This window comes from Hemitrygon akajei, chromosome 6 (assembly GCF_048418815.1).
Source record: "Hemitrygon akajei chromosome 6, sHemAka1.3, whole genome shotgun sequence".
In the NCBI taxonomy this organism is placed as follows: Eukaryota; Metazoa; Chordata; class Chondrichthyes; order Myliobatiformes; family Dasyatidae; genus Hemitrygon; species Hemitrygon akajei.
In genome coordinates, this window is record NC_133129.1 from 6,015,881 (window position 1) to 6,029,319 (window position 13,439).

Consider the following 13,439-nt stretch of genomic DNA (forward strand, 5'->3'; position numbering starts at 1 on the left):
ATATTGGACCCCTTCGGGTTCAGGTGTAACCTGTCCCTTTTGTACAGGTCATACCTTCCCCAAGTGATCCATAAATCTGAAACCCTGTCCCTTGCACCAGTTCCTCAGCCATGTATTCTCCTGCCAAATCATCCTCTCCTTACGGACTGGCACACTGCACAGGCAATCCAGAGATTACTACGGTGGAGGTCCTCTTTTTCAGCTTTCTACCTGGCTCCCTAATAACTCTCTTTAAGGGCCTCCTCACCCTCTTTCCCGATATCATTGGTGCCAATTTATAATAAACCAAGAATTCGAGCTGCTCACCCTCGCCCTTCAAAAAGCTATGGACCCAATCCGAGACATCCCTGACTCTGGAACCAGGAAGACAACATACCATTTGGGTGTCTCTATCATGCTCACAGAACCTTATCTCTGTTTCTCTGACTAAGTAATCTCCGATCAGCACGGCAGTCCTCTTCACCTCTATGGTCTTCTGAGCCACAGCACCAAACTCTGTGCCAGAGTTCCGGTCTCTGTGGCTCCTCACTGGCAGGTTGTCCCACTCAATAGTGTCTAAAGTATGTACAGTCGGCCCTCCTTATCCGCGGGTTCGGCATTCGCGGATTCAACCAACTGCGGATTGGGAAAACCTGGAAGTTCTCTCTCCAGCACTCGTTGTTTGAGCATGTACAGACTATTTTTTATTGTCATTATTCCCTAAACAATACAGTATAACAGCTATTTACATAGCATTTACATTGTATTAGGTATTATAAGTAATCTAGAGATGATTTAAAAGTACAGGCAGTCCCCGGGTTACGGATAAGTTCTGTTCCTGAGTCCATCTTTAAGTCGGATTTGAAATCGGAACAGGTACATCCGGTATTATTTAGCATCAGTTAGTAAAATGCTTTTCTTAGTATATAATATATATTTTACCTTTCTATGCATATAAAACACTTAAGAAACATACGTATTTCAGTAGATAAACCACTGCGTTGCTTAGTAATAATTATACTTTCATCAGGGCAGGGCCTTTCACATGCTCCATTAAAATTGTTCCGATCATTGACCGGCTGTAGCCTAATGCTTTTCCAATGACCGATGGCGTTTCACCTCTTTCTGATCACTTTATTACTTCCACTTTCTCTTCGTGATCATGATTATTTTCGTGAACAGAAACACTGCGGATTCAAAGCTGCGCAAGGTCCTAAAGTCCACCGCACTGAGACAGGTTAAATAAGGGACTTGAACATTCGCGTTTTTTGGTATTCGCAGGGGTGCCGGAACCAATCCCCTGCGGATAAGGAGGGCAGACTGTATACTTATTACTAAGGGGAACTGCCACAGGTGTACTCTGCACTGGCTATGCATTTCCCCTCCTCCTCCTGACGGTCACCCAGTTACCTGTCTCCTGCAACCTGGGGTGATTACCTTCCTGTAACTCCTGTCTATCACCTCCTCATTCTCCTGTATGAGTTGAAGGTCATCAAGCTGCAGCTCCAGTTGCTTAATCCGTTCTCTCAGGAGAAGCAACTCCTTGCACCATGTGCAGATGCATCACACATCCAACAAAGAGTACAAAACACTGTCGCAGAGGCATTCTCACTAAACTACTAAGCCTTAATAGATGAGGAATGCAGAAATAAGAACAGAGAGAGAGTAATGACAATTTAATTCACCCAAACCTGAAATCGCCTATGCCTGGTGAGCCAAAGCCACTCTAAATACTGGCACACTGCAAGACAATGGTGGCTTGCCCTTGAATTATTTTTATTGGCCCTTAGTAATGGATCCCTCTTGCTGACTGGTCACTCAACTCAAAGAAACTCTGCCTTTAATACCTTGATTAAAAAGTAGCTCTTCTTATGCATGTGGATTGTCCAACTCAGAAAAAACTGGTGCAAAGCTCTGTGTTTACAGGGCTATTTAGGTGGGAAGGGTTAGATTGATCTTAGATAATGTTAAAAGGTCAGCACAATATCACGAGCTGAAGGGCCTGTACTGTGCTTTAATGTTCTAAGTCCTATACTATTTGCACTGAAACAGTTCCACCATGTTCAATAATCTTATTTGACCTCTTCAATCCCTCCATTTACTGACCAACTGCACTGGTTTCACCCCTCCACCATGCCTATCTGAACTTACACGAGTGCTATTTACCCTCCCCCACCCAAAGCAATATACACTTGAGGAACAGACACTGTAGAACGTTGCACCATCTTGCCCTCAGGTCAGTCACCCATCTTTCCGACTTATCTTTGACATTTCAACCCTGGGGGAAAAACTGTCTGCCTGCATTTTTATAAACTTTAATTGGGTCTACTTTGTCCTCAGACATAGTTTACAGACTGGACAAGGCATGAACCAGATCCTGATCAGCTGTTTCTCACTGTCAGTTATTCAGATTCAACTGCAATTAAACCGGATTACAAACCTTTCCTGGAAGGCTTGCTGTCCCACATGATCTTCCTCCGGCTCTCCATTCTTGTAAAAATGAAGCCCTAATCCCTGTGGATCTTTCTTCTCAGCAGCACTAAGGCATAATTCAGCCACAGCCTCATAACAACGCGCTGGAGAGATAAAAAAAAATCAAACTCAACCATTAAACTATCTCAAATGCAATGGCTCTTTGACCTATGTTGGTTTCTTGGTCCACCTCCTCATTGCTCTTACCTTGTCTAAACTGTGTACACACGCTGGGAAGGTCAACCTGGTGTCCAATTTCCTGATATAGCCGCAAAGACTCTTTCAAGGCCTTCTCCTTCTCCATTTTATTCTGAATCTGCCGTGCACTCTGCAGCAGCTCATTCGCCTAGTGTGAGTTAAAAAAATTATTGGACAAATTAATGGGACAGAAAGGAATTAAAGTTGTATTTGCCAAATACAACATTAAAAAAAACATGGCCATTCAATTTGTAGATCAAGTGGAAAAGCAGAGATGGGAGACTGAAATGTGTTAACTTTCTAAAGTATCTGGGTCTTTGCACAAAAACTAATGAAATTTAATGAGGAATTAGAAATGCAAAAATGTGCTTTCAGCTTGTTTGAATATTTAAGTACAATGTTTAAGATACTTTGCTCCAACAATATGGACCTGGCAAGACCCCATCTCAAATACTGTCCACAGTCTGGTATATTTACAAGAGATTTATCAAATTGATTGTGACTGGCACATTGGGAAGGGGCCAGAGGTAATTTTTCAGAAAAATTTGAATATGCTCACAAGAAAGTGAATCTCAGGGTTGTACACGTGACATACATATACTTAAGATGTCAAAATGGTTGTTATGATGTGCCTACTGTGGTAGTGTAGTGGGTAGTGCTTATTGCTCTCACTTTCAGCTTCCACTGCTGGCTAGCAGTCTTGAGAAAAGGAGAACTGAGTATGTAAGTCTCTCCCCGCCAGTATATAGCCTCTCCAACAGCCAGGTGCATGTAGTGCATCTTCATTGGCAACATACAGAAACCGAACTCTTTCAGACTCAGACTGAATTACAGAGGACGGGAAGGATGTCTGACTCCTGCACATGTAGCATGCAGGCCCACTGGTGTGGACACACCCTGGTGCTCATGAACCAGGTCCCCAGTTATACGTAATTAGCCCTACTGCCTAGTGGGCAGTCTCGGGCGAGATGAAGGGTATGGGAGTAAACCCAGACAGCAAATCCAGACTGGAGCCCCTAAGGTGGCTGGATGTCATTTATCATCATTCCTGACGCTTCTGCAGTCAAGATGGTGCCAAATGTATTGCTTCATAAGCTTTCTATTGGACTACACTGGTGGGGCCAAGAGGGGAATCCTGATGACTGAGCATCTCAGGATCTCCAAACCTTCCACCCAGTCTTGTGATGATGAGCTTCATCACCCATTGTCCTTCAAGACAGACAGATGCCAAACTCCACCATATGAATTAAATTTACCTTGAACTTTAAATTTATGCAGCCTGGACCTAAACTCCCTGAAGTGTAGAAGAACAAGTAGTAATATCATCAAAATATACAGAATTGCTTCAGATATAGGAAGGGTGTGGTTTATCATCGATGATATACAGTGGAAAAAAAATTTTTCACATGCTACCCACAATGAAAGTTGTTCACTGTGTCTTGGTGATAGACTTATAGACTTACTGGTTAATAGGTTATTCATTGTAAATAGTCCCGTGATTAGACTAGGGTTAATTCAGTGGATGGGGGGTGGCGGGGGGTGCGTGCGTAGCTTGGTGGGTCATAAGGACCTGTTCCATGTCGTATCTCTACAATAAAGTAACTCCAAACATCAATACCTCAAGGTAATACCACAAAGGGAAAAATAATAATAGAAAGCAATAAACATTTACAAAGAAATGCAGGTGGAGAAGTAAGTCAGATTGAGAAATAGGTGGAGATTGAGAAATCAAGATGCCATCTGTATCATACAAGGGATTTTTTAGAGTGGGATAAAAACTATCCTAGAACTTCATGGTGGATGTTTTTGTATCTTCTGTCCTGTGGAAAATGGGAGAAGAAAGAATGACTGGGCTGATTACCAAGGCAGCAGGATGTGCAGACAGTCAACAGAGGGTTTGCATGACAGACTAAGCTGTATAAACAACTCCCTACATTTCTTGCAGTCTTACTCAGACTGATCAGTATTTAGACTTACTAATGCCGATCAGAACAATTTTAAAGGATGAAGTGAGAAAGGCCCTGCCCCAATGAAAGCTACAATTATTACTAAGCAACGCAGTGGTTTAATTATTGGGTTTTGGGTTTTTGAACCTCCACATCAACCAGGCATGGATGGAAAGCACGCTCATAAGTGGTTTGTCACTGGATCGAACTCGGGAATTTCCCGAGTCCGGCGCTGAAACATACATTCTTCAGCGTTTTATATGCATAGAAAGGTAAAATATATACTACATACTAAGACAAACATTGAACTAACTGACGCTAAATAATACCAGATGTACCTGTTCCGGCTTACATAGTAAGAGAACTTCCAATTTTTTTCGATCCCGATCCACGGTAACCTATGCACATCCTCCCGTATACTTTAAATCATCTCCAGATTACTTATAATACCTAATACAATATAAATGCTATGTAAAATAGTTGTTATACTGCATTGTTTAGGGAATAATGACAAGAAAAAGAAGTTTGTAATGCTCGAACAACAAGTGCTGGAAGAGCACTTCCGGGTTTTCTCGATTCGTGGTTGGTTCAATTCGCGCATGCAGAACTCGCGGATAAGGAGGGCCGACTGTAGTTGTTATGCTGTATTATTTAGGGAATATGGATGCTTTGGAGGAGGCTCAATAATACTAAAGTCAGCATCTGTGGAGGTTGAGGGCTGAGGACATCTTCGGCAAGTGACAGCCCACTTTTCAAAAGATCTAAGATTTCTACTTTCTTGGTGAGAGATAGCACTTTGCGCTCCCTCCTTGCCTTTGAGGAATTGCTTTGACCACTTAGTTGATTTTAGGAGCTATTTTTTCACAGAAACAAAGTAGCAACCGAACAAGACGTGAAGTGAAAAATGCTCAAATGATGAGTGCTGGAGAACTTCTGTGTTTTCCCGAATCGCAGTTGGTTGAATCCGCGCAAGCGTAACCTGCGGATAAGGAGGGTCGACTGTATATTGACTGGCTGGATCACAGCCTGGTATGGAAACACCAATGCCCTTGAACAGAAAATCCTCCAAAAATTGTGGCTACGGCCCAGTCCATCACACGTAAAGCTCTCCCAACCATTCAGCACATCCCCATGAAATACAATCATAGCAAAGCAGTATCCATCATCAGGGATCCCCACCATGCAGGACATGCCCTCTTCTCATACTGTCCCCATTACCCAAAACCCGTCATCATACCTTGGAGCAAAGTGCATCATCACTGCTGTATAGCAATGGGCAGGTTTCTCTCAGATGTTTACTGATGGCATCCACTGAGGCGTTGTCTCCTATGTATCTATTTATGAGTGAGCTGATCAGTGCCCCGCATAACTCCTTCCCCCGGATAACCAAGTCCCGAAAAGGTGTTGTTTTCAACTGCTCCTGGAGCTCCTGTACAAAGGCAAAACAGAGACAATAAAGCTTAACTCTTCAAAGGAGTTACAAAAATGGTACAGCAGTTAAATTAATAATTGTCAACTAGAGGCCAAATTTAAATCATGCTAAAGCAGCTTTATTGTTTAGGACATGTTTATATTTTGACCTTACGAATCTATGTTTACATCTCTACTCCCAGACTGCTATTGTACCGCTTGATTTTTTATATGCCTGCTGCCTTTTATGCATTAGTAATTGATAATGGCTAGTGCACTTAAATTTGGGAGCTGGAATGTAAAGGGACTGAACCACCCTGTTAAAAGGAGGAAGGTATTTTCACATATTAAACAACTCAAAGCTGACATTGCTTTCCTCCAAGAAACTCATATTCGTTGTTTTGATAACTCCCGGCTTCTGTCCAAGTGGGCGGGTCAGCATTTTCATTCATCCTTTGCCGCTAAAGCTAGGGGAGTCTCCATTCTTATTAACTCAAATATTCCTTTTGAACTCCATAATAAAATATTGGACACAAATGGCCGTTTTATTACTGTTTCTGGTAAACTATATAACACTAAAGTTGCACTAGCAAACCTGTATGCCCCCAACTTTGATGATGTTAACTTCTTTGAACGGTTTTTTTCCTCACTACCAGACCTAAACTCATACTCTCTTATATTGGGTGGTGACTTTAACTGTTGGTTGGATCCTAAACTGGACCGATCGTCCTCTGTTACCAGATCACCTACCAAATCTGCCTTAGCTATTCAGTCGTTTCTCTCTAATTTTGGTATCTCTGATATATGGCGTTTCCTCCATCCTACGGAGAGAGATTATTCCTTTTTCTCACATGTTCACCATGCCTTCACTAGAATTGACTATTTCCTACTCGATAACCAACTTATCCCATTTGCCCACACTTGTGACTATCAGAGTATACTGATTTCTGACCATGCCCCAATTACCCTCTCTCTGAACTTTCCTGGTCTCCCTCAGAGGAACAAACACTGGCGGTTCGATTCAACTTTATTATCGGATGATGATTTCGTAAAATTTATTAAAGACCAGATAACCTTCTATTTTAACACTAATACATCACCTGAAGTGCCATCCCAGACTGTCTGGGATGCCATGAAAGCATATTTGAGGGGTCAAATAATCTCTTACACAGCAAATCTCAATAGAAGATCCCGTGCAGATCGAGCAGACCTCATTAACCAGATCAAAGATGTGGATCAATTATATGCCCAAACTAAGAACCCTGAATTATACAAGAAGCGCGTTGAACTTCAAACTAAATTTAATCTTCTGTCCACTCAACCTGTCGAACGCCAACTTCTCGAAAGCAAGAGCCGCTTTTACATTCATGGGGATAAGTCTGGTAAATTCCTAGCCAATCAGCTGAGGCGTTCTAAAGCCAAACAACATATTACAAAGATCCGGAAGGAGAACGGAGACTTTACATCGGATCATCTAGAAATTAATGACGCATTTAAAAATTTTTATTCTCGGCTTTATTCCTCTGAATCCCTGAATGACAATATCTCCGTGGATCAATTTTTACAGAATCTGAATATCCCCTCACTTTCATCTGATTTCAAAGCCAAACTCAATGCGCCTATATCACTAGAAGAAATATCTTCTGCAATTTCTGCACTGTCCTCAGGGAAATCTCCTGGACCTGATGGGTTCCCTGTGGAATTTTATAAATCATTCTCCTCACTTCTTTCTCCTCAGTTACTTTCAGTATTAACTGACTCGTTTAACTACGGCAAATTGCCACCCTCTTTCAATGAGGCATCTATTATTCTTCTTTTAAAAAAGGGCAAAGACCCAACAGAGTGTTCCTCGTACAGGCCGATCTCTCTGCTCAATGTTGATGTAAAGATCTTAGCTAAAGTGTTGGCTCATAGATTAGAAACCGTTATTCCCTCCATTATCTCTGATGACCAAACAGGCTTTATTAAAAACCGTCTCCCTTTTTTTAACATTCGGCGTCTATTTAATATTTTATACTCAGTTCCAACTGGGACTCCTGAATGTGTTATCTCCCTTGATGCGGAGAAAGCATTTGATCGTATAGAGTGGAACTACCTTTTTGCAGTCTTAGAAAAATCTGACCTCGGCCAAAGTTTCATCTCTTGGATCCAATTGCTGTACCTGTGTCCTACTGCTTCTGTTCTAACTAACTTTCAGAAATCCCAAATATTCAATCTCAAACGTGGCACCCGTCAGGGATGCCCCTTAAGTCCCTTTCTCTTTGATTTGGCTATAGAACCTCTGGCGATAGCATTTCGAAAATGTCCTGAACTGACCGGGATTTGGAGAGGGGGTGTTGAGCATAAAGTCTCTCTCTATGCTGATGACTTACTACTCTTTCTCTCATATCCGTCTACATCCTTACCTCTAATGTTTTCACTTCTTGACCAGTTTAGCCAGATCTCTGGCTATAAACTCAACTTACATAAGAGTGAACTTTTCCCAATTAATAAAGAAGCACAAGAACTAATATTTCGAGATCTCCCTTTTAAAGTAGTCCATAATCAATTTACTTATCTTGGAATTACAGTCACAAGGAAGTTTAAAGATCTCTTTCGTGAAAACTTTGTCAATCTTTCATATGCTACAAAACAGAATCTGGTACAATGGTCACCTCTATCTATGTCCTTGGTAGGTCGTATTAATGTTGTTAAAATGTATGTTCTCCCCAAATTTTTATACTTATTCCAATCTATCCCAATTTTTATTCCTAAATCCTTTTTTGATTCCTTAGACTCTATTATTTTGTCATATCTGTGGCAGAATAAGCGCTCTAGAATTAATAAAATCCACCTCCAAAAATCTAAAAAAGAGGGTGGCATGGCTTTACCTAACTTTCGCTTATATTACTGGGCAGCTAATATACGTTGTGCTGCCTTCTGGTCTTTCTTCCACGGTCAACCTGAGTGCCCTAACTGGGTGGCAATGGAGTTGAGCTCCACTAAAGAATTATCTATATCTGCACTCCCTAGCAGTCTGCCCAGATCAATAGCTAATCCTCTGGTTAGACACACTTTGCGTATATGGGCTCAGTTCAGGAAATGCTATGGTTTCCAAGGGTTTTCCATTTCTAGCCCTGTCGCACACAATCACCTTTTTTTACCTACCACGTTCGATTCAGCATTCCATGTTTGGTACAGGAAGGGCATTAGACATTTTGAAGATCTCTTCATTGATAACCGCTTTGCTTCTTTTCAACAGCTCTCTGTTAAGTTCAACCTGCCTAATGCTCACTTTTTCAGATATCTTCAAATCCGACACTTCACTGCTCCTTTAATTCCTAACTTTCCTGAAATGCCTGCGAAAAATGCTATGGACCTATTTCTCTCCATTAATCCACTAGGTAAAGGTTTAATTTCAATTATCCAAGATAAACTAGCAGCCTTACAACGGGCCCCTGTGGATAAAATTAAAATGGCCTGGGAGCAGGATTTAAATATCTCCTTATCCGAGGAGAGCTGGGACTCAGTTCTCAAGTCGGTTAACTCAACCTCTCTTTGTGCTCGCCATTGTCTCTTACAGTTTAAGATTGTTCATAGAGCCCATATGTCTAAATCTAAACTATCTCGATTCTACCCTGGCATTAGTCCGCTCTGTGATAAATGCAAGAGGGGCGTGGCCTCTCTCATCCATATGTACTGGCTCTGTCCTAGCTTGGAGAAATTCTGGAAAGATGTCTTCACTACACTATCGGGTATTCTGAATCAGCACCTAGAACCTAACCCCTTAATCGCTCTGTTCGGTTTTTGGGGCGAGACAGATTTATGTCTGGGTCCGACCAAATGCCGAATACTATCCTTTGCCTCTCTCCTGGCGAGACGCTTGATCCTCCTTAGATGGAGAGATGTTGCCCCGCCCACTCATGCGCAATGGCTTAACGACATTATGGCCTGCTTGGACCTCGAAAAAATTCATTATTCAGTTCTCAATTCGGATTTAAAGTTCCATAAGGTCTGGGGGCCTTTTATCGAGTACTTTCGTAACCTTCCTCTTGACTAGGGTTTTTTTTCTTTTCGGTCCCTTGCTTTCAGCTCCCTTTTTTTCTTCTGGTAGTAGGCATTATTATCCTCTGTTGCTAAGTGTATTCACAGTCTGGGAGTTTGACTGTCCGGACTTATACTCTCTATATTGTGTGGTGGTTGGTCTGGAATTGTTGTTTTTTTTTCTTGTGTTGTGGGGTTTGGGGAGGACACTAAGCTCACTTGTCTTTAATTTAGGTGCTTTTTTGTTAAATTCTCTTCCTTTGTAGCATATTGTTATTGTATGCTTAACCTTGCTCTGTATTAATGCTCCTCACTGGGATTTGGGGTTTTTAATTTTGTAAAATGTTTTGGAAAACTAATAAAAAAAATAACTACATCAATATGTTGGGACCAGGTTAGACCCTCAGAGATCTTGACACCCAAGAACCTGAAGCTGCTCACTCTCTCCACTTCTGATCCCTCTATGAGGATTGGTATGTGTTCCTTCATCTTACCCTTCCTGAAGTCCACAAATCAGTTCTTTCATCTTACTGATGTTGAGTGCCAGGTTGTTGCTGCGGCACCACTCCACTAGTTGGCATATCTCACTCCTGTATGCCCTCTCGTCACCACCTGAGATTCTACCAAAAATGGGAGATTACTGAGCCTCTGGCAATGATCTTTGAATCATCAGTGGGGACGTGAGAGCTTCTGGAGGATTGGAGGGTTGTGGATGTTGTTCCCTTATTCAAAAAAGAGAGTAGAGATAGCCCAGAAAATTATAGACCAGTGAGTCTTACTTCAGTGGTTGGTAAGTTAATGGAAAAGATCCTGACAGGCAGGATTTATGAACATTTGAGAGGCAAAATATATAATTAGTAATAGTCAGCATGGCTTTGTCAACAGCAGGTCATGTCTTATGAGCCTGATTGAATTTTTTGAGGATGTGACTAAACACACTGATGAGGGCAGAGCAGCAGATGTAGTTTATATGGATTTCAGCAAGACATTTGATAAGGTACCCCATGCAAGACTTATTGAGAAAGTGAGGCGGCATAGGATCCCAAGGGAACATTACATTGTGGATCCAGAATTGGCTTGCCCACAGAAGGCAAAGAGTGGTTGTAGGCAGGTATATTCTGCATGGAGTTTGGTGACCAGTGTTGTGCCTCAGGGATGTGTTCTGGGATTCCTTCTCTTCATGCTTTTTGTAAATGACCTGGATGAGAAAGTGGAGGGATGTGTTGTAAATTTCTGATGACAGAAAGGTTAGGGGTGTTGTGGATAAAGAGGAGGGCTGTCAGAGATTACAACGGGACATTGATAGGATGCAAATCTGGGCTGAGAAGTGGCAGATGGAGTTCAACCCAGTTAAGTGTGAAGTGGTTCATTTTGGTAGGTCAAATATGATGGCAGAATGTAGCATTAATAGTAAGACTCTTGGCAGTGTGGAGGATCACAGGGATCTTGGGGTCCGAGTCCATAGGACACTTAAAGCTGCTAGGCAGGTTGACTCTTTGATTAAGAAAGCATACGGTGCATTGGCCTTCAACAATCGTGGGATTGAGTTTAGGAGTCAAGAGGTAATGTTGCAGCTATATAGTACCCTGGTCAGATCCCACTGGGGAGTACTGTGCTCAGTTCTGGTCACCTCACTACAGGAAGGATGTAGAAACAAAACAAAGGGTGCAGAGGAGATTGGATTGGGGAGCATGCCTTATGAGAATAGGTTGAGTGAACTTGGAGCGACAGAGGATGAGAGGTGACCTGAGAGAAGTGTATAAGATGATGAGAGGTATCGATCGCAGTCAGAGGCTTTTTCCCAGGGCTGAAATGGCTAATACGCGAGGGCACAATTTTAAGGTGCTTGGAAGTAGGTACAGAGGAGATGTCAGGGAAAAGTTTTTCACGCAGAGTGGTGAGTGTGTGGAATGGGCAGCCGGCAACAGTGGTGGAGGTACATACAATAGGGTCTGTTAGGAGACTCCTGGATAGGTACACAGAGCTTAGAAAAATAGAGGGCTATGGGTATCCCTAGGTAATTTCTGTAGTAAGGACATGTTCGCCACAGCTTTGTGGGCCGAAGGGCCTGTATTGTGCTGTAGGCTTTCTATGTTTCTAAGTTCTTCACACAAAGGCAGTTTGTTTCTGGAATGAGCTACTATGGAAGATGGTGGAGGCAACACTAGCAGCAACAAAGAAGAGGCATCGTGACAGGTATTAAAGGAGCAGGGCATAGAGGACCTGGAATTATCCTTGCCAAGTAGCATGAGTACAGAAGGGCATGATAGTTGGCACAGTCACAGTGGGCAAAAGGCCTGCTTTAACGCTGTGCAATTCTATAACAATAACTGCACTGGGCATGACTGAGTCTATAAGTAACTCCTGTGGGCAAAGAGAGACAAAATGCAGAAAAGATTCTGCCTGGTACAGTAACCAGATTGCTACCTTCAGTAAATCTCCAATGACAATGCTGAATTGATGATCACACAGTAGCTTCCACAATGCCAGAGTTTGGCTGGTGTAATGGATTAGTTGTTGCATGCCCTGCATCGACAGCTTTTCATAGGCCTGCGCTTCAGCTGTGGGAGGAAAGAGATGGTCAGTACTGAGGCAAGACCCAAGACCATTACAAAGATAGTAATATCAACAGTTCATAAACACAAGCAAATGTGCAGATCCTGAACAACCAGAGCACCACACACAAGTGTCCCTGACAACTTTACCTGCAAGAGGCGCATCCAGCTGCAGCTGCTATACTTCATGTTAAGGAGTTGGAGCTGGAACAGGATGAACTCCAGATCATTCAGGAGGCTAAAGGGTGATTACATAGGACACACAGAAACACACTTACATCCAAGGTGCAGGACACAGGAGACTGGGTGACAGTCAGGAAGCGGAAAGCAGTTAAGGAGCCAGCACACTGTACACCTGTGGCCATCCCCTCAACAACACATACTAGTGAGACCTTAAATAAGATTATACAGTTTAACACATGGCTAAGGAGTTGGTATATGACGCAGGGTAATTTTTGATTATTGTGCTTTCTTCAAGGGAAGGTGGGACTATACAGAAGAGACGATTTGCATCTGAGCTGGATGGGGACTAATATCCTAGAGGGAAGGTTTGTTAATTCTGCACAGTGGGGTTTAAACTAGAGTTGCAGGGGCATGGGAACCAGAGAGCCAGAATAATTAGTGGAGAGTGTGTGGAGACAGATGTTGGTAAGATCTCAGACAAATCAGGAATCAAAAGGTTGAGCATGATCCTCCCGGAGCCCATTCAACTCCATACATCTCACCATATTCCTTTATGCCCTAACCAATCAGAATTCTATCAACCTCCACTTTGAATATACCCACGGATTTGGCCTTCACCACGGTCTCTGGCAGAGTATTCCACAGATTCACCACTCTGGCTAAAAAAAATTAC

General features: G+C 42.4%; 1 protein-coding gene across 2 annotated transcripts in view; it reads right to left on the reverse strand.

The window, feature by feature from the left end:
• The window catches only part of nup155 (nucleoporin 155), a 278,025-nt gene that overhangs the window by 82,713 nt on the left and 181,873 nt on the right, over window positions 1–13,439 (reverse strand). For both annotated transcript variants that reach the window (XM_073047830.1, XM_073047831.1), the window contains 4 exons: window positions 12,456–12,589; window positions 5,833–6,024; window positions 2,659–2,797; window positions 2,420–2,555 (listed from right to left, as the gene is read on the reverse strand). In XM_073047830.1, the coding sequence (XP_072903931.1) occupies window positions 2,420–2,555; window positions 2,659–2,797; window positions 5,833–6,024; window positions 12,456–12,589 (601 nt within the window). The remainder of the gene's footprint in view (window positions 1–2,419; window positions 2,556–2,658; window positions 2,798–5,832; window positions 6,025–12,455; window positions 12,590–13,439) is intronic.